The sequence below is a fragment of the Amborella trichopoda genome, chromosome 7, assembly GCF_054954075.1.
Source record: "Amborella trichopoda isolate Santa Cruz 75 chromosome 7, AtrichopodaSantaCruz75HAP2 v2.0, whole genome shotgun sequence".
Classification (NCBI taxonomy): domain Eukaryota; kingdom Viridiplantae; phylum Streptophyta; class Magnoliopsida; order Amborellales; family Amborellaceae; genus Amborella; species Amborella trichopoda.
The window spans coordinates 6,746,287-6,770,596 of record NC_142342.1 but is presented as its reverse complement, the minus strand read 5'-3'; the positions used below and the strand labels follow the sequence as shown (position 1 = coordinate 6,770,596).

The window sequence follows — 24,310 nt, the reverse complement described above, 5'->3', positions numbered from 1 at the left end:
AAGAAAGTAAAATAATGTATTTTCAGATCAAAATTCCCATATCTAACATGAAAGTGGATGGTCCAAATTAATGATGGAAGGTCCAAAATTCACATTCATCGAAACCGATTGTCCAAATTTGAAGTTTTGTTAAGGTGGGTTTTGATTTGGGATCCTTTTTTAGCATCAAGTTCATTCTTCTTTTTTATATGAGTGTTGATTGTTACAAAAAAGATTTGAGAGTTTCCGTGTACGCTAAGCTGTTTCAAGTGCAAGACCAAATGAACAATTCAGTCCCACAGGGATTACATAAGCTTGTCCATTATTATTCTCAAGTTGTCTCAAATAAAGTAGTTGACCTGCATGGCCTTCTTTTGTAGAATTCAATAGCATATTCTCCTTGAATAAAAATCAGTTCTCACTCTTTTCTATCTTTGCCCATCATAATATAGAAATTCTTGGGCATCCATCCAGGCTAATCACCATTGATAGTCAAACATCAAATTTACAAAGGAAATCTGATACAAGAAGCATATATTTCTACATATAAGAAATACAAAGAAAATGTCAAATGGAAATTATATAATGGAAATTTGGTTTGGCCACAGAATGAGTCAACAAATGGTTGAGTTACCTCCTTTGAAAATTAAGTTTAGATATACAATGAGCAAACAGAAGGGCATAAATGAGAGGGTATAAAACTAGAACTAGAGCAACAACTCCCAAAAGGTCATGATTGAATCCAAAGTAATCTTTTAAGAAAGCACTAATAGCCTTTTGTTCTCCAAAAACAGTGATCACCTTGTCTATATCTCCATACTGTGAAGTTAGAAGGCCATTTAGGGTCCAAGCTGTAGGAGAAAGCCAATAGCACCAGACCCACCACTTGGGAATTTCCTGCATAAAAACATCAACCATGATTCATATTAATCATATATACATCTTATCATTAAAGGTATTAGCAAATTATATAAATACATCTATACACATATATTAAATTACATCAAGTATTGGATCATTACAGAATGGAATACATGAGATTTCTCAGTTTATTTTATTGTATTTTTTTTCCTGTTTTTAATATTGTTGGGGGTGGGAAAGCTGCATTCAACCCCAGGGCCATGGCATTCTAGCCCTTACTGCAGTAAAGTCTCAGATCACTGAACCAAGAGTCCAAAACCTATAGGACCCAGTCAATGCCTTTTGAGATCGAAGCATAATTACGGCTCTTTTGGGCTTCATAGTTTTAAATGCAAAATCTATACACAAACTTCACATCTAATTTTTTTTGTCAATTTTTTTTGTTTGCTTTCTACAACAGGTATAACTTTTAAGGCACAAAGAAATCAAACAAATGGGTCCTGTGGCCCTTGGAGTAATGGCTTGCATTTGGTTTGTGAGAGGAAGCTTAGGGTTTCGACACTTGAAGTTTGCCCCTTCTTCAAGGTGTGCGTTCGTGCTCGCTCGCACACACACACACACACACAGTGAGAGAGAGAGAGAGAGAGAGAGAGAGAGAGAGAGAGAGAGAGATTTCCGGAAAAAGATGGTGAGAAATAAGAGACATAGCTTAAAGAGAATAGAGAAAAGCTGAGAAAATTAGCTTACAGGTCTAGGTACTATGAATCCCGAGAAAAGATTCATAACGGCATAGCATGCGGATGACAATATGGAAGCAACATGAGCATTTGGAGTAACTGATACACATAGCATACCCAGGCAACTGAAGTAAAGGAGTGTGAAGAACATGGTGAAGATATACCACATAAACTTATAGGCACACCAATAATACCCAACAGCCGGATATGTGATAATTGCAAACATGACTGCTTGTATGAATGTGTAAGGAAGCTCAATAACCACCTGTGCAAGTAAACAAAAACAAGGAACGAAAATTGAGATATAGTCAGGCCATGGCAACAAGTCATTTCATCTAAATTATTTTTGCAGGAATTATAAAAGACTAGAATCAACCATAAAAAGATAATAAGAAAATAAAAGAACTACTTGAACCTGAGCAAAAGAGTAAGCCTTTGAAGAGTACATTCCAGCAAATCGCTCTCGGTAAAGAACGGTTCGTTCAGTTGTCACAAAAGGTATGATTGTCGCACTATTCTGTATGCCAAGGAAGATTGTTGCCGTGTACATTGATCCGAATATATTGAACAAGTCTTGCTGTCCATTTCTTCATAGTAAATAAAACTTAAACTTAATTCAAGAAAAGGAATATGCAAGTGCCATAGAGCAAAATGTATATCTTTATCTAAGTATACCAACATATAGAGAAACAAACGTACAGTATAAGCCACCAACATATAGAAAAACAAAGGTATATTATTAACCAATAGACTACGAAAAGTTTGGGTGATCACCATCAGATGAGATGATGATGGAAAGGGAGTGGGAAGTACCACCTTTGGGTTCACATCCTATTCTGGCGGGTCAATTATTTCATTGGGTATTTTTAAATGTTTTTAAGAGGAAGTTAGGCATCTATGAATACCACAATCAATTATAGGTTTGGAATTTCTTCCTATTTGAGGACTTCTCCGTTATTTTTCTGTTGGAAAAAGTTCCCTATTTCAGATGCTTCAAAACAAAAGGAAACGAGAAAAAAAACCCTTTGACTTGGCTGGACTCGTCAAGCCAATGTGGACTTGGCGAGCCGACTCAGCCAGGCCCATGGCCCAGTATGGCTTTTCAAACTCTGCTAACAACTATTTAATGAATTCACCAAAATTTAGCTTCATGGGTATAGACTTGGACAAGTTCAATGGCTTATATTTATAGTAGTAAATAACAATGCACATGGTTAGAATGTATAACTCGAAGTCAAAAGATTGGATTGACAGAACCAGCTGGTGGATTACTTACATTTTGTCTCCATGTTGCCAAAAAAGAGCTCCTAGCACTATTGATGTCGCGAATACAAAAAAGATACGAACCAAGTTGTATTTAGGACTCCTCCAATAAGATAAGGAATGCTTCCATAGACATGTTTTGAATTGCACCCATCCTTTCTGTGGAAAACGTGTCTCGAAATGCAGGTCTTTCGAACCTGGTTGTGGTGTGCTTAACTGTTTAACCAAGTCCTTTCGTTCCCTACATATGAGAAAATCAGTTTTCTTGCAAGAACATAGGTCACACAGATTTTATAAATGGAACTATTTAAATATGAATTAATGGCACTTACAAGTAAAGATATGATTCTTTATACAACTCAGCAAAATCTATGCCAAGTTGCTTTTCCATAGATGTTGAAGTAACTTCCAGCATCCATGTTGCTGGATTATAATTGTCTTTGATCTTGGTAACACCTGAAACACTCTGCTTAGATAGGTAAATAAGTATACCAATCAGTAAAAATTCATAGTATCAATGTAATTAGCAAAGACCAAAATAGATGACTGGTATATGAAAAACAAAAACAAGAACTAAGGATCAAAGGGAAACAAGGACATTGAGAATCTAGTAAGATTAATGCTTATGAACATAAGATCATTTACTCATCTTTTAACGAATAGAAAACCGAAACTTTTTTCTTTAATTAACACACACCTCAAAATATTCAATGACTTGACTTGAATGCCTACCCAAGGGTCCAGAGTATATTATCTGACCCCCCTTTTTCATTAAAATTACCTGCAAGCAAAAAGAAATGTCATATTGATTTGCACAAGATCAGAAGATATTGAAGATCAGACACATAGACACGATAGTGAGATTCACACATTAATGTGCGTTAATTAATATTTACATTGCTGGTTTTTCAATAGTGAAAATAGAGTTGAAACTGATTCAATTGAGTGTCAATGTTGTATTATTATAAATCAAAAGTATTTTCTTAGAAGTACAGAGAACTAGCAGCCTAGTTCAAACAATTGTTCTTCTATTTACCTCATCAAATGATTCAAAAATGTCAATGCTAGGCTGGTGGATCGTGCAAACAACTGTTCTTCCAGTTGCCACAACATTTTTCACTGCACGCATGACAATAGCAGCTGCTCTTGCATCTAGACCAGAAGTGGGTTCATCCATAAATATTATTGATGGATTTGAAACAAGCTCGACTGCTATAGTGAGCCGCTTTCTTTGCTCGGTAGATAAACCATTTACACCAGGAAGTCCGACTAACAAGTCCTTTATCCCATCAAGCTCAATGGTTTCAAGCACTTCATTTATAAATTCCTGTGGTGCAATAACTTGCACAGGTAAAGAAACACATACATTTGATTGGAAGATTATGTATCTATTATGCAGACAGTACGAATAAAAGACATCCATGATGAATAAATAATATGCATAATGCATCAAAAAAAGGATAAAGAACTAAAATTGATATCAGTTACATACAAATCTTGTGTAAAATGGTGCATCCAGTACTAGGAGCTATTTGGCATATCCCTCAGAGCAAAAGCTCAACTGAAAGTCTATTTGTTATACTTAGATTAACGATTCTTAGAATAATATCTTCACTTACAAGTTTAGTCTTCTGATCTATTTCAGGGGCTAGTCTTAACCAAGCAGAATAGATCACAGATTCTTCAACTGTAATTTGCGGGGAATGAATGTCAGTTTGCTCACAGTAACCAGATATCCTTGCAAATGTTTCTTGAACCTTGGGATATCCTCCTATTTTTATGACTCCTTCTATGGTGCCACCTGTTTTTCTTCCTGAAAGGACATCCAGAAGTGTCGTCTTCCCAGCTCCACTGACACCCATCAAAGCCGTAAGAATGCCGGGTCTAAAAGTCCCCGTGATATCGCTAAGAAGTTGGAGCCTTTTCTGTTTCACTCCTTGATCTCTCAAAGCCTACAATAAAGAAAGATCATCATTGTTATTGGTAGCAACTGGGTCAGGATCCAAGTGAACAATGCAAGAGTGGAATCCATAAATTCTTTTGATGGGTTCAACTACCTGAGGCATATCAACAAAGTATTGCACATCTTGAAATGTCATTGTTAGTGGCTCAAAAGGTAGAACCGTTCTTCCTGTTCAATCAACAATTCCACTTTAGATATTTCTCATTTTCTTTCAAGATCATAAAGCTCTTGCTCTAATTTTACTAGCAACCACAATGCCACTGGTTTTGAGATTAGTTTATAGGATTCTCTCTCTCTCCCTCCTTCCCTCTCTTCTTACTGTGTATGTGTGCGTATGTGTTGTGATGGGACAGCTTGTGTCCATGAATCAAAGGCAAGGCTAATATGGCTTCTCTCCTATAGACGGCAAGGTGGGCCATTCTCCTAGTTAATGCTCTGAATGCTCTACCCTCGCTCTCCTTTGCCCCCCACCCTCATTGCATCTTTGTGTATGACATGTGTAAGTTTAATGGCATATTTAGGTATTGACATGCCCCAAAATTTAAACTATAAGGAGAAAACTTGCTTCTGAAACTAATGGTATCCCAACAAACATTTCTGGAATAGGTGGAAAAATGGCACTTTACCTTGTTAATAAAGATGGCTAACAAGCAATGTTGAAGCAAAGAATGCTTACCGGCCCTAGTCTGATCAGGAGTGGAACTCTCAGCACTTCCGTTCCCTTGAATTTGGGAGAGCTTTTCGCGTGAAACAATAGCATGTGAATTATCGGGGGCTGCAATTCCAATAGCTTTTTATTGATTAAAAATTTCAAGAAAAAATGTTGAAAATAGCTAAGAGAAATTCTTAATTTGAAAATAGCTAAAGGAAATTTGAAAATTTCTCACTATAATTTGAATTACTATTAGTAATGGAAGTTAATTATCTAGGAAGGGAATAGTTGGTTAAAGCTAGGTTCCTACTTGTAAGTCCTCAAAGGAAAATGCCCATCCTACACATGGGGGCCTGGGCTTTTGCTAGATGATTGAAGGGAATAGGGTGACATCCAATTTTCAAGTCGCACCTAAACCTACCCATAAAAAGCAAAAAAAGGAAATGCCTGAATTTGGGGTATGTCCATCTATGAAATTAGAATCAGCATGTGCACCCCTTAACTGTACACATTTATTCACCACATTGTGCTACCACAATCAATTTAAGCAGTTGGTTTGTTTTGTACCAACAACCTCCCAAAATTTCAAGCCAGAAGTGCATGTATCGAAGGATTATGGTAGAGATTCAATCACAGGAAAATCTTACGGAGGCAATTCTAGTATTTATAGAGAGAAAACATAGAGAAAAAGCTAAAACACCTTTTGGCTCTAACACCATGTTGAAAATTGGGAGCGTGTTTGGAAGAAAAAACAGTTAAAATAATGCAGAACAGTCCAAGAAGGAGAGTGAACCCAACAAATTTTAAAAGAAGGCACATATTGCTTCAAATTTTAGCCCTGGAGATGGCAGTATATATAAACACTTACAACATGGAAGCTCCGTTAATTAAATAACTACGAAAGCTGCAAGCTACCCATAAAACCACTCAGAAACACACATTCAAATTACAGAGAGCATTTCAAAACAAGGATTTACATCCAAATTCCTCTGAATTCCAAATAATTCTGTCTAATAAGAAATACAGTATTTTTATCACCAAATATATTATTATACTATGTCCTTAGTAGAAACCTAATCAATTGAGGACATGAAAGATGATAACATACTTACAATTTAAGTACCTTAAAGCAAGTGTGAAGCCAATATTGTAAAGTATGGTGAGACAAAATAAGGCTCCCACAGCAACCCAATATAAGGAGCCTTCAAAGAGAAGCCCCCGGCTCCTAAGTGTTTGTTGCCCCACACTCATATTTGCGTATGTTATCTGCAACAGAAAAATGAGGTGCACATCAACTTATTTTGCATTTGACTGTTTCAAACATGTATGGTACATTTATATTTAGGACAGACCACATTCACAATAGAAATTCTTTACTAAATATTTTCATAGTTCTGTGGTTTATTATTTGGCATTCTTTTTACCAAATTATCAGCCCAAAAGTACATCAATAGTTTTGGGAACTTATTTAGAACAGACCCACATCCACCAAATTCTTTACTAAATATTTTGATAGTTCTGTGGTTTATTATTTGGCATTCTTTTTACCAAATCATCAGCCCAAAAGTACACCAATAGTTTTGGGAACTTAAAAGAAAAAGTTGACCATGACATTCTTGTTGGAGAGAAAGTTTGTGCAAATGAATGCCATAAGCAAATAATAAAAGATTTTTTTCCCTTATTTCCTTAGAAATGATCACAAAATCAATTAAAAAGTGGATTTACAAGATATAAAGAAAATCCTTAAAAGACTAATATTTTGTATCTTGAAACAGATAAGAATAAAGACTGATTATTCCAAAAATTTACCTCTTCCCATCTGGGAGAATACCTCAAGATATAAAGAAAATCCTTAAAAGGCTAATATTTCGTATCTTGAAATAGATAAGAATTAAGGGTGATTATTCCAGAAAATTTACCTCCTCCCATCTTGGAGATAGGAATTCATTGTGTGAAATGCCAATCTCTGCATATGTCATTGGAGAAAGCCAAAACCCCCACTTTAACCATGTAGGCATAGAAGCTGCAAAATAGAAGGTTAGTTTAGGAAATCCTCTGTTTATATCACTCTCAAATAAGTCATGTATTTGTATGTATTTCCGATTATTAATCTAATTACAAGCAACCAATAATTCCTCTCTCTCTCTCTCTCTCTCTCTCTCTCACACACACCACACACACACACACACATTCATGTTTGATATGAATAAGCTAAGATATGCCTTACGTCGAGCAAGAACAAAACCGCCGAATAACAGGCTCGCCACCAGAAACACAGAGCCACCAGCTTGGGCAGCAACAAAGGTACCAAATATCGAAGCAACAAATCGGAATGCAGCAGTTGACGTTTGATGCAATCCAAATAGAAGAAGGAAATGGCGGAAAAATCTGTAAACCATGAGGGAAACGAGCAAATAGAGAAATTGCAAATAAAATAGGTCATCAGTTCTTCCTTTCATCGCCAAGGAAATAGTAATTAGTACATAACCCTAGCAAATGCATCAAGGAGCAAGAGAATTAAAGAGAGTTACTGTATATATATATAAATTCTCTAACTAATTCACATCTCATGACAGCGCAGGCTAAGTTGGGGTGAGATAGAATATTAACCTTTCTGGTTCTGGGCTATAACCAATGACATAATAAGTGATGCACGTCCATATAAATGATACAATGAGAGAGTGAGGAAGCTTAAGGATCGAGGCTGGAAGAGCATATGCCCATGCTGGATAGAAGTAGAAATCTCTCTGTTTATAGAACATTGGTAGTCTAGAGACTGTCATGGCCAGCTCCGGAAACCCATCAACTGTCATGATAATTAGAGAGTAAAACATAGCACCCAGATAGTAATTAGCATGAATGACATCAACCTTCAGTCTGGTGCGTAGAAACACGGTCATGGTGATAATGGCCAGAATTACAAGCTGCACGAGGTCAGGCGAAGGGTAAATGAATCAAGCTCACAAACCATATGAAGTTGAAATTAGAACAAAAAATTTATGTTGAAATATATATTTCATATGCTAAAAAATTCTCAGAACTAAGCTTCTACAAAATGTACAATCAACATCCACAATATTTCTTAGTTTCAAATTTCATTCAGCAAACAATGAAATTGGTAGTTCTCGATTAGTTCCCAACATCTATTTGGAAAATTTCCTTTGAGCATAAATATTATTTTTATTTGTCCCTTGAACTACTTAATAGCTAAATACTAACAATTCATTTCTTCCAACTCAAAACTGCCATTTCAAATTAAGAGTGCAAACCTTTTTTAAAATTAGTGGCCAACATAAGTCTGAATATACAAATTTCAAATGATTGAAACTCCTCCATTAATTTCCAAATTGATTACAACATGTATTTTTGTTTTCTTTTTCTTATTCCTTTTTTTTTCGCTTTCATTTTTTTTGTGTGAAGGCAGGGAATGGGGAGGAGGGGACGGGGGGCAGCGGGGGTGGCGGGTTGTGTGGTGTACTTCAGAGGTAAGATTCAAACAGGTTGTGTGGTGTACTTCAGAGGTAAGGTTCAAACGTGGGACATAGTGTTGCAATAGTTAACACCTGAAAGGATCCAGCCCGAGCTCAGATCTTATTATATCATTTATGTTTTTCCAAAACACATCCTTCAAAAAGTTCTCTTTAATTGGTTTAGTAACTGTAAAAACCTGCACCTAATGATTCTCGCATCAACCAACTTGAACAGGTAAAATTGAAGTGACAAAATCTCAAGGTGACAAATGTAGGAAATATCATTTATTGTAGTTCTAAAGCAATGTCTGTTTTGCAGGAGAATCATTCTTTTTTTCTTCCTGAATGTTAACAGGAAACATTTTATTTTATAAAACTGACAAATATGTATCACATGCACAGATAGAGTAATGCACTATTACTTTAAGTGAACAATTACCCAGCTGCCCCAACTTTATTAAGTTATAGTGTACTGCAATAATTTTTCAACACCATCCTTAGTTAAAACTGAACCTTTGACTTCAACCTAGCGTTTTAAAACACACTGATCCAGATTGGAAACTGCCAATCCAGATGAAGAATCGACCTTGAAGGAACAGATTCCCAGAGGGTAGTGTTTGAAACCCCGAATCAGCTGGGCGAATCGTTCATCCAGAAAACCAGCCTGGATCAGTGAATCAATGATCCGACTTGGTGAAGGGGCCAGTTTGGGCTGATCGGACCTTAAAAATAAAAATTAAAAGTCATTATAAATGTTTTTTTTGGGTTTCCAATAAAAATGCGCGTATTGCATCATGGATTTTCATAATTTAACAAAAATATGAGAATACTAAGAGGCCATTTCCTGTTTAAGTATTTGTTCACTATTACATTCATTTCATAGTCAAAATGAAGCATACACTTATCAAGAATTTGAATATAAAATACAGCATAGCATTACCAAAATACAACTTAACACCAAAACAAAAGACAAGTTGCTTCATCTCTTTCGAACGCTAATTCCACTCATTGAACTTTGATACAAATCAATTAGCAGGTTGATGGGGTTCAAACCCATAAGTACCCAACTGACTATACTCCCCCTAGAGTTTCATGTACGAGTCAGTCATGACGAAACGCTCTCCTTACTCGAAACCCGAAAGTTGGTCTATCCCTCGTGCTCGCCTCCATCCTTCTGCTGCTGGTGCTTAGGCTGCATATCTCTTGGGTTCGACTACGTGGCCTTGGAATCATCTCCTCCCCCCTCTCCCTTAATAGGTACATGACCACCTACTTCTCATATGAATTGCTAAAATACTTGCGGGTCACCTCCTCATCCCTGCTCATCCACACCTTCTTCGTCATCTTCCTCACCTATTGTCTCAAGGAATGCTCTCTTACATAGCACTAGCTGCTCCTCTTCCACCAACCACTCTTTGGCTATATCTATGGCAAGTATTGAATCTAGGTTGATTTGGGATGTAGTCCTCCATTTTTTCCTTATGTTTCACTCTCAAATATTCAAATTGTAATGAACATATACTAGCTTTTAAAGCCTCTTTGAAGCCAGCCGATTCCTCTTAGGAATGTGCAACCATTAGAAATACTCTAGATTTGCTCACACCTAGTAGTTGAACATATATGAGAAAGCACCTTGATTGCTATCTTCCTCAAGTGAGGTGCGTGAAGACCATGTACCTCCCGGCATTTAGCTAAAACAAAATTCAAAGGGCCTTGTAAGAAATGGTCAAAGTCCTTTATAATGTGAATGATGTGAAAGAATGCATAATTAGTAACCTAGAGCCATCTCAATCTGAGAAGACATAGCAAGTCTAGTAGCAAACGAACCTTCTGCACCCCCATAAATAGAAAGTTTAGGAAAACAACAACTTTTAGTACTTTAATTAAACCCCACTAATGCATCAAGGCTATGAAATTCCAACATTGAAAGCTATTTCTTATCTTCCTCAATGCATGTACTTGGCTCCTATAACTTCTCTCCAATCTTCAATACGGTATCTCACTCCCTCCAGGACCTTGTTGGGAATAATAGGCGTCGAATAGAAATATTTGAGATGAAAACAGAATCCTAAACAACACAAAGATGGATAAACCATTTATCCTCACAGTGATGAAACATTTAAATACATAAACTTTTAAATTGATAAATAATTATTTACCTGGATAGTGAATTAGTTTGTCCAATTGATATGTCCATCATCTCTTAATGATCTCCACCACTATGGCCACAAAACTGCACTACTATCAAATAGTTGCTTTCCCCTCTCAATCACTTATAGAGGATCCTCATGGTGAATTTCTTATCAAAACTCGGCATCCTTAACAATGTCACTAAAGGAGTTGTAGCCTCCACAATGATGGAAAACCTATACCAAATCCTCTTATTAGTGACTATACCCTTTAAATTTCACTCCCTCATGGGATTTGAGAGGCAGTTTTTTGACAACTCTTCAAGGGTAAACAATAGAACATATTCTACATCCAAGTAGTTTGTTCCAAAGTAGGTGATTCCGGGCTGATTATCTCCTTAATCCCAATGTACTGTCTCATCAAGTGAAGGATTTTGACATGGTTATTGATGAATTTGACAACGATCTTGCCCAATCTCGAGTCTTCTTCACAATCTTGCTCTCGCCTATCTCCTCTAACATGAGATCAATGCAGTGGCACATGAGATCCATACTAGATGCCTCCTTTTAAGTATCAACTTCACCTTAGCAGAAACATAGGCCCTAGCACAATCTGTAATAATTTATACTACATGCTTTTCTCCTACCTCCTCAAGTATTTGGTCCATTAATTCTTCTAAGAGCTTTGATTATTTCTTCCCATTGACCTCCTAGAAATGAAGGTTGTCCCACGTGGGCAATAAACCAGGAATTCCAGATAATCTTTTTTATTGACATTTGTCTCTCCAACCATCACTCATGATGTTGACACCCATTCTCAGCCAAGATTCCTTAAAGCCCCCAATGAATGAGAGGTGGAGGATGTGTGCAAATCCATTAAAGACATTAAGCAGTGTTGGTCGAGAATGGATGTCAATATCATAAGTGATAGTTTGAGGGACAACATCAATCAGAAAGATTATTCAGATTTTTTGGTTTATTGCCCACGTGGGATGGCCTTCATTTCCAACAGAGAGATCACAAGGATGAAGAAGGAGAGAAAGCTCTTGGAGGAATTAATAGATCAAATAGTCGAGAAGGTGGAAGATAAGCATGTAGTCCAAATTATCACCAATAACACCACGACGTGTTTTAGCTGGGGTGAAGTCGATGCCCAAAATGATGCATCTGGTATCAACCTCGTGTGCTGCCCACTACATTGATCTCATGTTAGAGCAAATAAGTGAGATCAAGTTTGTGAAGGAGACACTAGGTTTGGTGAAGTCTTCACTTGATGAGACAACATACTGGGAATAAGAAGCTAATTAGCACTACCTTGCGACGGGCTACTTGGTTGTGGACTCTACACTACAATAACAAGTTGTGCTAAAGAGGTTGTTTACCTTTGGAGCGTGGTTGAAAGACCGCCTCTCAAGGTCTATTGAGGGAGTGAAAGTGGAGGGCATAGTCACTTATAAGATGTTATGGCCTAAGTGTTGAAGCCACAACTCCTTTAGACTAAGGATAGTGGATGCTGACAAGAAATCCACCATGGGGATCCTCTATAAAAGGATTGAGAGTGCAAATGTGGCCATTTGATAATGGTGCAGTTTTGCAGCCGAAGTGGTAGAGATTGTTGAGAGAAGGTGGACCGATCAATAGGGCAAACCAATTCACTATGCAGGTAAATGCTTATTTATACGTTTAGAAGTTCAAATATTTAAATGTTTCATCACTATGATGGAAAATAGTATCTCCATCTCCATGTTGTCTAGGTTCTATTTCCACCCAAATATTTATATTCAACCCTGATATTATCGACAAGGTTGTGATGGGGTTAAGATACTGCATTGGAAGATTAGAGAAAAGTCATAGGAGCCAAGTACAGGCACTAAGGGAGGTAAGAGTTAACCTTTGATGTAAGGATTTCATAGACTTGATGCATTATGAGGGTTACTATTACACTAAAAAGTGTAGCTTTTCTCAGCTTTCTATTTATGGGGATTCATAAGGCTTGTTTGCCACTAGACTTGCTAGAATTCTCACATTGTGATAAATCCAATTATGTGTCCTTTGGGTACGGGGATATCAGCACTAGATCCCAAAAGAACATCAAAGTTAAGCATGCCTCAAAAAGAGTAGTACTAGGATGGGTGACCTCCTAAGAAGTCCTTTTGTTGCACCTCTTTCTAGGTAAGGGCCCATCATCCCACTAATTCACCAAAATAAATAAATTTGGTGTCCTTTCACATCCTTCATATTATAAATATTTCGACACTTTCTTACAAGGCCCTTTGTATTTTATTCCAGTTAAATGGTGGGAGTACATGATTCTGACGTACCTCACTTAAGGAAGATAGCAATCAAGGTGCTTTCAAAAACATGTTTAACTATTGGGTGTGAGCAAACTAGAGTATATTCCTATAGCTACACACTGCTGAGCGGAATAGACTAACTTCAAAAAGGATTCTAAAGCTCATACATGTTCATCACAATTTGAACGAGTGATAAATAAGGAAGAACAAGGCAGACTACATCCTAATTGACTGGATGCAATACTGGTCACGAACACAGCCAAGGGGTATTTAGTGGAAGAGAAGGAGCCAATGCTACACAAGAGAGCATTCCTTAAGGTAATAGGAGTGAAAGACAATGAATAAGTTGTGGACGAGCAAGGAGGACGAGATGAACCGCCACTATTTGAGTAATTCATAGGAGATGTAAGAGGTCATGTACTTGTTGAGGGAGAGGGGGAGGAGATTGGCCCTGAGGGGGAAGGGGATGGGAGAAGTGATGTTTCTGACCCCACTGAGTCGCAACCAAGAGATACGTAGCCCAAGCCCAAGTAATATGAAGGTGGGGGCTAGCACGAGAGGCGAACCAACCTTTGGGTTTTCAAGCAAGGAGAGAGGTTCATCACGCTCAATTTGGACATGAAACACTGGGGCAGGTGTAGTTGGCCGGATACAACAACTCTAAACCCCCAGACTTATACATCAACCGGCTCAATGATTTATCTTAACAATTCAACGAAAATCAGCATTCAAGAGACGATAAAGTAGAGAGTCTTTCATTCTGGTGTTAGTTTGTATCTCAATAATTATATACTCCATTTTAGACTATGTATTCATATTGTTGAATATACTATGCTCCATTTTGACTGTTAAATGAATGTAATCGTCAACATGCACTCAAATTGGAAACAGCCTATCAATATTTACATTTTTTTGTAAAATATTGGAAATCCATAATGCAATACCCCATTTTTATTAGAAATCCAAAAACATAATACTTATAATGATTGTTAAAAAAAATTATAACGATTGTTAAAACAAATTTGAAATCTAGATCGGCCCTAACTGGCAGATACACTGATTCGGATCGCCAATTTGTCAATCCAAACCAGTTTCCTAGATGATCGATTTGCCCAGCCAATCGGGTTTTCAAAAATTGCTTCAACCAATGCCTTTAAATTGTTTCCAAACTTTACATTGAATTTGCATGTTCACCTAGACAACTAAATATGAAAAAGTATCCCCACTTACACATGATTGCTAAGAGCCATACCTAAATACCACAAGCACATCTAACAATTTGAAGCAGCAATATGCACACGAAGCAATGTCATACTTTTTCTCTCCGACAATAAAGTTCATGGTTTTTCTGTTGTTCTCATCATATTCATTCTTTTGAGATTCACATTTCAACACTAAAATGAGCAAATCTTTGAGAGCAATTGCATTACATCTTTGATTTGTTAGATAAATTATGCCTACCTCTTCAAGGTATTTGTACTCTTCCTTTGAGAGCCTGGAAATTGTCACTTTCACCTTGGTTGAAACTGATTCATCCTACAACTTATATGCTTCCTCTTTGAATTGAGTTTGCTTTGCACCTCTTTTGTTTCCCAATATTGCTTGTTGGGAGTTGACATCAAAAGGCTTGTTCTAGTAAATCCTAGAATTCCGGTTTGGTCTAACTCATGTAATTTTGGAGAACTACTAAGTACATCTAGAAGTATAAGATGGAGAAGATGGAGGTGCTTTAATTCTTCAATTGCCATCATGAGATATGCTAAAACCATGGAATCAAGCTCCTCAACAACCTATAATTCATAGATTTTAAATTTGTAATAATTCTAAGCAGTCTAGTTTACAAGCTCTAGAACTAATTTCAAGTAGTCTCCCACATTTTTCATATTCATTTGAGGTAGTGGCAATTCTACTGATCTTTGCTTTCTTTACTCATTTGAAGGCATTTGCTAACGTGTCACATGCTAGTCCTGCTGCCTTTGCCTCTGCAAATCCATAAGTTACATGGTTTGAACACTTAATAAAGTAATTCTTTGCACAAGTGAGACTAATAAATGATTTAATATTGACTCGTTCTAAATGTCTCAATGTCTCCACTCAGAATGTTTGATAATTTCTATTGCTTATTGTTCGAAATGAATCCATTCGAGAAATTTAGTTGTGGTACCAACGGTGATAAGATGAGAGAGAGTAGACTTCGGTGGGCTGGTCATATATGGCGCCGACCCAGTATAGCACCTATTAGGAGGTGCGAGTTAGTTCCCGTTAAAGGATTGAAAATGGTAAGGGGTGGGCCCAAAAGGACATGGTTGGAAGTAGTTCGAAAAGATATAGGGACTTATGGCCTCATTGAGGGTATGGCATTTAATAGAGCAGACTGGTGGACCAGGATTTGTGTAGCCAACCCCATATAATTGGGAAAAGACTATGATGATGATAATTGTTTGAAAACTCAATTAGTCTGGCTTGGACTGCACCGAGTTACCTGGACTTGTTAGATGGAACAAAAACCTACGGAATTGGCTCTCGCTATTTTCCAAGGTTTTATTGTTAATTTTTTAAAAGAATTGGCATAGTCAACTTGCTTGACTCACCCTCAGAACCCTAGCAAGTCCAGAACCAAACCCATCTGTTAAAACAACCACTCCATATAGAACTTCATTTGCCAATTCTCAATACTCATCTCTTCCTTATTAGATTTAGGAAACTTTTTTTTGTGGAAGATTATCATTTTTTGCCATTTTCTGCAACTTTAATCTCACACAATTTTACTTGTAAAAAAAAAAATGAAAATCTCACATAATTTCTTCAAACACTAAGCTGAAGGCCTTCAAATTCAAGCAAACACTTTGTGCACAAATCTGATCCCAAAAATATTATACCAACTAAGTTTGTCTCTCAAATCTCAAGAAATTTAATAATCAAATGGTGGGCATCAAATAAAAGAGCAGCACAAGTTTGGATTCCAAACTTGAAAAAAAAAAGACCTCAAAAGAATAGCAAAATGCAGAATTTCCAAGTAAAGTAGTCAACTAGGCACTCATACTAGATTGTAGGCATCCTGAACTTATTAATGAATTCATACACCCACAATCTGATAGACCAGATAATCAAATTTGCAAAAGTAACATTGCATGATAGTGGTTCCACACCTATCAAAAAAAACAAAAAGAAATAGTGGTCCCCCAAAAATTAAAAAACTGTTGAATTTGTTACACAAAGAAAAATAAAGCAAAATACATACATGAAATAAGTATCAAAAGAACCATGAATAAGAAGTGTTTTATACTTACAAGGTTCCCTAGTAGAAAAAAAGAAAAGAAATAGTGGTCCCCCAAAAATAAAAATAAAAAACTGTTGTATTTGTTACACGAAGAAAAATAAAGCAAAATATACACATGAAGTATCAAAAGAACCATGAATAAGAAGTGTAAGATAGGTTTTATTCTTGCAAGCTTCCCTAGTAGAAGTCCCATGTACCCCAAAATTAGTACTCTATATTCAACTTTCATGCATTTTTTTTTTTTAATTGTGTGTGTGTGTGTGTGTGTGTGTGTGTGTGTGTGTGAGAGAGAGAGAGAGAGAGAGAGAGAGAGAGAGAGAGATGTACCTGTGTTGTCTTGAAGACATACACAAACGAGTTCCTCCTTATTAGAAGCAACTCTCTCGCCATGCAGGCTTTAAGAAGCTCCCATTTAGTTAAAGAAAACACTTCAAAAGACAAAGCGTCGTTATGGCTCTGTGTTTTATCAAATGGATTCGACAGCTCTTTAACCAGGCTTTCACCCACATGATAAGACTGAAACTTCTTGAAAAATTCATCGACTGAAACGTAATGGTAAGGTTCACCATTAAAGCACCAGTACTGAGCTTGATCCTTTTTCGATGTCAACTGAACCAGAGCCGAAATTTGGCGTTATCAAGACCGAAAATTTCAAAATTTCGGATAAAAAATGAGAATACATGAAGAATAATAGCCCAAATCTAGCCAGAATTCCCGAAAATTTGATGAGCTTTCGATGAGGTGCGTGAGATTTCAATTTAAGAAAGGGAAAAAATTTATAAAGGGATGAAACCTTGTAATGTAGAACTACGGATGCACCTCAAAAATCCATCGGACTTGGTAGATTTAATGTTGGAAAACCCGATCATCTCGACATTGTATGACTATGAAAAATAAAAAAAAATTAAGTCTTATGGTGTTGTTCAATTTGTTTAAAATTTTCATATGTTTAAATCTACTTGATTTTAACTATTTTTAAAATTTAAAATTTTATAATTAGATATAAAAATAGATTTTGAGATAATCTTAAGAACTTTTTACATCAAAATTATATGTCACGATAAAATTTGAAGGTGCACCTTACCTCTACAACTACGGATGCATCCGAATGCCAACTCTACCTTTTTTTAAATTTAAGGGACAAAAATAATTGGGACTTCATTATACAAAAGGTAAATAGTCTCTTTATATATTTTTCTTTTAACTTTTTATTTATTTTCTAAATAGTTATTCAGCTATTTAAAGAAAAAAGTTTATATCAAGTTGCAACCTTACTTATATCAGTAATATTACGGTAATCTATGCTAGTTTTTTTGTTTCAAAAGCATAATCTTGAGGCTATGTATATGATACTTTTTGACATTGTCAAAAAACACGTCAAATATGTTGAGGATTGATGTCTTGTATTTTTTGGAAATAGATATGTCAAGGTGAAGTAAAAAAGACGACTTTGGAGGGCCATTTAAAGCCCGACGGGCCCTGTGGAGATTCGGGGGCGGCAGCCCCAGGAAAAAATTCGGATATATCCTTACATGGGATTCCATATATATAAGACTTGATATATATATGTACAAATGTATTTCGGTAATTTGTACCATCTATCTGAAACTTGATATATATCGTTACGATTGGGTGTTCATCCAAAGTTAAAAGTTAAGAGAAAAAAACTGATATCTTTGTAATTAGATAAAAACAGAGAGGCGTGATGAAGAGATAGTATCGTAACGGTATTCTCCATTGCCAGTAAAGAAACTCTAATATCCCGTGGACACATATATCTTTACGCTGTAATTGATTGTCTCTTTCTTTTGTGTTTGTTTCTTCTTCTTCTTTTTTCCGTAGATTGCTTTTTGTTTCTACAAAATATACAACACCCAACTAAAATGGATTGTGTACAACTTTAAACCTTACTTCTACAAATAAGGTTGCCACCTTATATAAAATGCACCAAATTTACGTAAATATCCCTTATATTTTCAAATGCCTTTTATATTAATATCTTACATTCATCTCCCTTTTTAAATAATACATCTAGTACTTCAATTTGATCTCTTTTTTTTTTTTCTGTAAATCCAAGTCAGCTCAAATTTTGTGTATCCATGATTCTTACCAATTTGCAGCTATAAAAAAATGTATAATGATAATTAAATAAAAATAAAAATACCAAAATATCATGCACAAATTTTAGGGCTATTTTGGTTATGTTGATGAATTTATGAATGTAAAATTATTATATTTATATTTTTCACTTGTGCATTATGGCGAGAAGTATGGATACCCGAAAATTGAGCTCCATCCAATATATATATATATATATATATATATATATATATAAAATGATAAAACTGAAATACTACACGTTGTAAAATAATAATAAAATATTAGGACATTTTTCAAATTTTGGAAAACATAGGGGATATTACATAAATTTTTCCATAAATAACTTTTTTTTTGTCTTTGCCAAAAACAAACCTATTTCAACCTAAATTTGCCCTATAGAGTTTAAACTCACTTTGCTAATATATCACTGGATAATTTTGATTTGAACAAAAACCCTGAAATTTGATGGATTCGAGAGATCAAAAGATCGAGATGAAACTTTGCTTAATTATACTCACATTACAAGTTTTTTTTCTTCCTCTTTTTTGGCGTAGTTTATTGATGGGAATATTTTTTTAGTGATTGTTTACTATGCGACTATTTGTCATAGGCCATAATCACTTTTAGTCATTAGATATCAAATCAGATGGCTTAGGATGTACCATAAAGTTCAAGATTTTTTTTTTGAACTTTAAATCAAGTTAATGACACATTTATAATCACCTGATTTAAAATTCGATGGATGAAAGTAATGGTGACCTCCTTGTACTAAAAATAATAATCTCTTTATATGATATTTCCTTATTTTTATTGGCAATTTATTCCGTAGTGTGAAGAGAAGCATTCCTCAAATCTATAAGATTTTCGTTTCCTATTTACTATTATCCAAAGTTTTCACTCGAAACAAAAATATAATTTGAAGGTTTTGATTGGAGTTGATTGAGAAATCTTTGTCGAGGATTGGAAGCATCAATTCATGTTGAGCATGAACACTGGCGGTCGGCCTTGAAATTTTGCATAAATTTATATTTTTCAGCTTAAATTGAAATAATTGATTTCTTTGGGTAAATTTCTATTCTTCCTTTCTAATTTCATATAATCCATCTTATGTATATTTTTTAATTTTTTCCCCATTTTTTGGGTTTTTTTTAGCTCTTTGGGTAGCTTGGCTCCGACTCAAGTGACTTGCTTGTGTAACTCAAACTAGGTTCAAGCCGCTATTTCTCTAATTGCTAAAAAGGTCATCAAATTTTTGTAAAAAGGAAAGGAAAAGTATATAATGAGACCATTTACTTTTAGTATAAGGTGGTCACAATTAATCATCACCATTGGATATGAAATTGGATGGCTGCATTTATTTCATTGACCAAACTCAAAGTTCAAAAGGAATTTTCTTGATACACTCGAGCTATCAGATTTCACATCAGATGATCGTTACCAAAAGTAAACGGTCACATTGTATACAATCCCTAAAGAAAATCCGACTAAGTGAGGAAATACAATTTCTCACCGCTCAATTTCCCCAAGAATATCTTGTTTGAAATATTTTTCAACTAAATCACTTAAATTGGCTTATATGAGTAGAACTCTCCTGCATTTTTTGAAAAATGGCATTGTAGGTCAGCAATCGTCCAACTCAAAACGGGAATTGGCTGTGACAAAATCAATTCTGAAAAAGAATCAGTACTGGCCAGATCCCTGAAAGCTTTCTTTTTGTAATTATTTTTTGAACTTTTCTAATATTTTCATAGGTACTAAGTCACAACCAATAAGCCATTTTTTCATATTTTTTAAAATGTATTTTTCATTTGTATAAATATTGTTACAAATTGTCAATTTAGACCAATCCCGAGTGCCAATCCAACATGAGATTGATGGGGGGACAATCCACCTCACCGATCCGTTGTTTCAATAATGGTTTCAGGCAAGTAAGATTGCCCAAACTTCTCTAAATCTGGGGTAACTATCCAAATAATAATCCTCAAAATTACTAGCAAGTTGTAATATAATGATAATGAGTAATGATCCTATAGGACCCTCCTCCATCCATGTGTGTAAGATCCCAAAGGATCACCATTAAAGTTAGCACGAATCTCTAAAAAAGTTATCACATGGGTGTGGGATTTGATTTTTTTATAGATCCGTGCCAAATTTAATGGTGATCATTTGGGGTCCTATACACATGGGTGGGGGAGAGTTCTATAGGATCATTTCTCAATGATAATTCATATAACCATAAAATTTATGCTCCTATGCCTGAAACCGTCCAATCAATGGATGGATGGATGAAAACGTAGGGCCTACCCCATGGGGAGGTCATGTTGGGTGGCTTTCAAACTCCTCATCACAATTCATCCAATGAATTGATGGTGACGATACTTATGACGGTATATTTTATATGGTCAACAGAACACCTTACACTTTTCCTATGTATTAACCGATATCTGCCTGAAATTAATTATGATTTTCTTTTGCTGTAAGTTAATGCAAAAAAATTCAATCCAAAACTAATTTCTCGATAAGGTATTACATACCTCTTGTAGGAAATCAGCGGCACCTTTTCTTTCGGGGCACCTGAATCCGCAGCTTTCGAAGAAATGGAGCACATAATCCCGAGGACCATGGTAGACGATCTTCCCTTCTGCCATTAATATGACTTCATCGAAAAGCTCGAAAGTTTCGGGTGCTGGCTGAAGGAGAGAGACTAAGACAGTAGCATCCATGATATGCACGAGTTGTTGCAGATAGCGAATAATTTGGAAGGTGGTGGAACTATCTAACCCTGTCGAGATCTCGTCCATGAAGAGTGTTTTCGTCGGACCGACGATCATCTCCCCTGCAATATCAAATGCCATGGAGTTGAGGTTGCCGGTTTTTATACAGATAATGCATAAGAAGCCTTAATATGCAGTTGTATGATGTAGCTTCAATGTTTTCATAGAAAGATTTCTTTTTCAGCTGTCTTAATGGCCAATAGAGCATGATAAGCATTGGTAATTGTGGTTTAAACTGTAGCTTGGGATGCTTCAATCTGAGTTAGGCTATTGTATGATGGACGGTTAAAATGGAGCACATGGAAAGATATCAAGAACCTTTTGGAAGTAAAATTGGGATGCTTCGAATTGTGCATATTGTATACTCTTTGTACGAGGTGGTCAGTGTCACTCGTCCATCAGATTTCAAACCGGGTGGTTGTAAGAGTATTATTGAATTGTGCATACTGTATACTTTTCGTATAAAGAGGTCAGTATCACTCATCCATCAGATTTCAAATCGGATGGTTGTAAGAGGATCATTGACTAGACTCAAAGTTCAAAAAAATTTCTCCCAATCCATCCAATTTGACACCTAATGGCTACGAGCAATTATGACGTCTTTGTAATAAAGATAAATTATTTCATAACATACAATCCCATTTAAAATTAGACATATCCTGAGTTATTTTGTGAAAAATAAAGTGCAACGTTCTTCATTGTTCTTGAACGATTTGAAGCAAAATGCCACACTAATATAGTTGATCAATATCACATTTCAACCTTGGTTCCGTCATCACAACATTTCCCTAATAAACGTGCTTGTTTGGCATGAAACGATTTCCTCATTAAGACTAACGTTCGAGTGTTAAATTCCTACTTTAAAAGACAACTACAATAAATACGTCACAATCATTATTGATTGTTAGATGTGAAATCAGATGGTTAGCATTTATGTTATCACCGGGTACAAAGTCTCAAATAAAATTTATTGAGTATTGGGATGAACTTCAATATGTCAGATTTCACATCTAATGGTTACAAGTAATTGTGACCTCATTGTATCAAAAGTAAACGATTTTATTAATCTATATACACCCTAGTTATAAGGATCACTATTAAATACAATACCTGTGGTTAATCTTTTCTTCTCTCCTCCGGAAATGCCTCTACGCATAATGTCACCCACTATGGTGTCGGAGCATATGTCCAGGCCAAGAATCTACATATAACATTTTACAAATCAATAGAAAATGGCTGGAGGAAATATTATTAAAATACCCTTATTTTCATAAATGAGCAAAGCACCTTAACATGACCACATTTTACAAGTGATTTAAATGAGCCCACCAAGGTTAATTACGTGGTTTGGAAAATGGAATTATTTTATTAACCGGAAAAGATGTGATGATCTAGCGACACCATCATAAACAAATTGGTCACCAGTTGAAAACCAGTCTTAAAAATTGCCAAGCTGGCTCAGAATTGAGGGTAGGAATCTAAGACCTCCTCAATTTTTGTAGCCTCCCTTAATGGCAAGTAATTTTTATTGCATTTTTGCATAAAAGCTCGGTAGTAAAGTCATGGAAAAAAAACCAACTACAGCTATGCACCAAGAAAAGCTACCTTTAAAATATAATCGGTTTGAAGGCTTCTTTTGACTCCCTCTGTAGAGATGGCCTGCGAATAAATTGCAATCCCATTTCAGCAAAAATATAGAGCCTTTGGTGTAAGATTATCACAATTAATCTTAAGATTATCACAATTAATCTTGATCGGTGGATGTAAAATGAGGTGGATGCATTTGTTTTATTGACAAAATTCAAAGTTCAAAAGAAATATTCACGAACTTTATAATACACCCAAGCTATCAGATTTCACATCGATTAGTTGTAAGTAATTGTAACCTCCTTGTTCCAAAGGTAAATGGTTTCATTAAAGGGCAATTATTTCATGCAACGTTTGTATAGTACTATGATGCAACAACATTTAAAAATCATGTTATGGCTATTTGTTTTATCCAAATTTTGAAATATACATTTTTTTTCATTCTAATGAACAATGAAAAAAAAAAAAATTGAAAAAACAACCTAGAAAATAGTTTTTTGGCCCAATTAACATAGACCGTTCATTTTGGTGAGATGCTTAGATCTAGACCTTAGAATGAGTTTTTCATTTCTAATTTTTTCGGATAACTTCATTATCATTAGATGAACAATGTTAAAAAAGAGAAAATTGATTTGAGTTTGTAAAGGCTAAGATCTTGAAATTTACCAAATGAATGGTCTAGATTCGTTTTTGGAGGGGATGGCCAGGTTCAAATTGAACTTCTCTTTTAGGAGGGGGGGATTGATTATTGAGATGAAGAGAGTGTGTGTGCAAAATTTTAGATTATACAAATACCACAAAACATGATTTTCTAGAAGCGTCGTTGCATTATAATATGATACAACCGTTGCATGGAGTCACTGCCCCACATTACATACAATCCCTTATAAAAATATATGTGAGAGAGAGAGAGACCTTCATGTAGGTGTCTATGTCCGATCCAGGCACAATTCCAGCTTGTTTTTCCCTTCTAGTAACTTCCGCTACGAGCTCTTTTAGCACACACAAAGGCAAACCCTAGAGTTAATCTAAGGGCTCTATATGAGCCGAACTCATGTAATCCCCAATGAGCAAAGATCTTTACATCATGTCAACTTACTAAAGGAAAATGTTTATATAAGGTGTCAACCTTTTACTATTGAAGTAAGGCGCACCTTAGAAACCAATCAGAAAAGCTTGTTTTAATGTTGAAAGCCCTCAAATTGATCATCGCAACCTCGA

At 35.7% G+C, this 24,310-nt stretch overlaps 1 protein-coding gene across 10 annotated transcripts in view; it reads right to left on the bottom strand.

The window, feature by feature from the left end:
- Positions 1–498: 498 nt before the first annotated feature.
- Positions 499–24,310, bottom strand: part of LOC18444215 (pleiotropic drug resistance protein 3) — a 38,349-nt gene continuing 14,537 nt past the window's right edge. Inside the window, exons 6-24 of one of the 10 annotated variants that reach the window (XR_002282611.2) lie at positions 24,005–24,081; positions 23,108–23,161; positions 22,613–22,703; positions 21,263–21,564; positions 16,956–17,237; positions 8,066–8,379; positions 7,683–7,843; positions 7,375–7,478; positions 6,568–6,721; positions 5,480–5,578; positions 4,898–4,971; positions 4,460–4,792; positions 3,877–4,167; positions 3,538–3,621; positions 3,173–3,306; positions 2,854–3,081; positions 1,993–2,154; positions 1,588–1,842; positions 499–876 (exon numbers count right to left, since the gene is read on the bottom strand). Coding sequence is in view for 4 of the 10 variants with exons in the window: in XM_006854391.4 (XP_006854453.1) it covers positions 610–876; positions 1,588–1,842; positions 1,993–2,164; positions 2,854–3,081; positions 3,173–3,306; positions 3,538–3,621; positions 3,877–4,167; positions 4,460–4,792; positions 4,898–4,971; positions 5,480–5,578; positions 6,568–6,721; positions 7,375–7,478; positions 7,683–7,843; positions 8,066–8,379; positions 16,956–17,237; positions 21,263–21,564; positions 22,613–22,703; positions 23,108–23,161; positions 24,005–24,081 (3,476 nt within the window). In the remaining 6 variants the exon portion in view is untranslated. Of the gene's footprint in view, positions 877–1,587; positions 1,843–1,992; positions 2,165–2,853; positions 3,082–3,172; positions 3,307–3,537; positions 3,622–3,876; positions 4,168–4,459; positions 4,793–4,897; positions 4,972–5,479; positions 5,579–6,567; positions 6,722–7,374; positions 7,479–7,682; positions 7,844–8,065; positions 8,380–16,955; positions 17,238–17,421; positions 17,515–21,262; positions 21,565–22,612; positions 22,704–23,107; positions 23,162–24,004; positions 24,082–24,310 lie in introns of those variants that run through there. The other 9 variants (XR_016058883.1, XR_016058885.1, XR_016058884.1 and 6 more) reach the window with 9 other exon arrangements.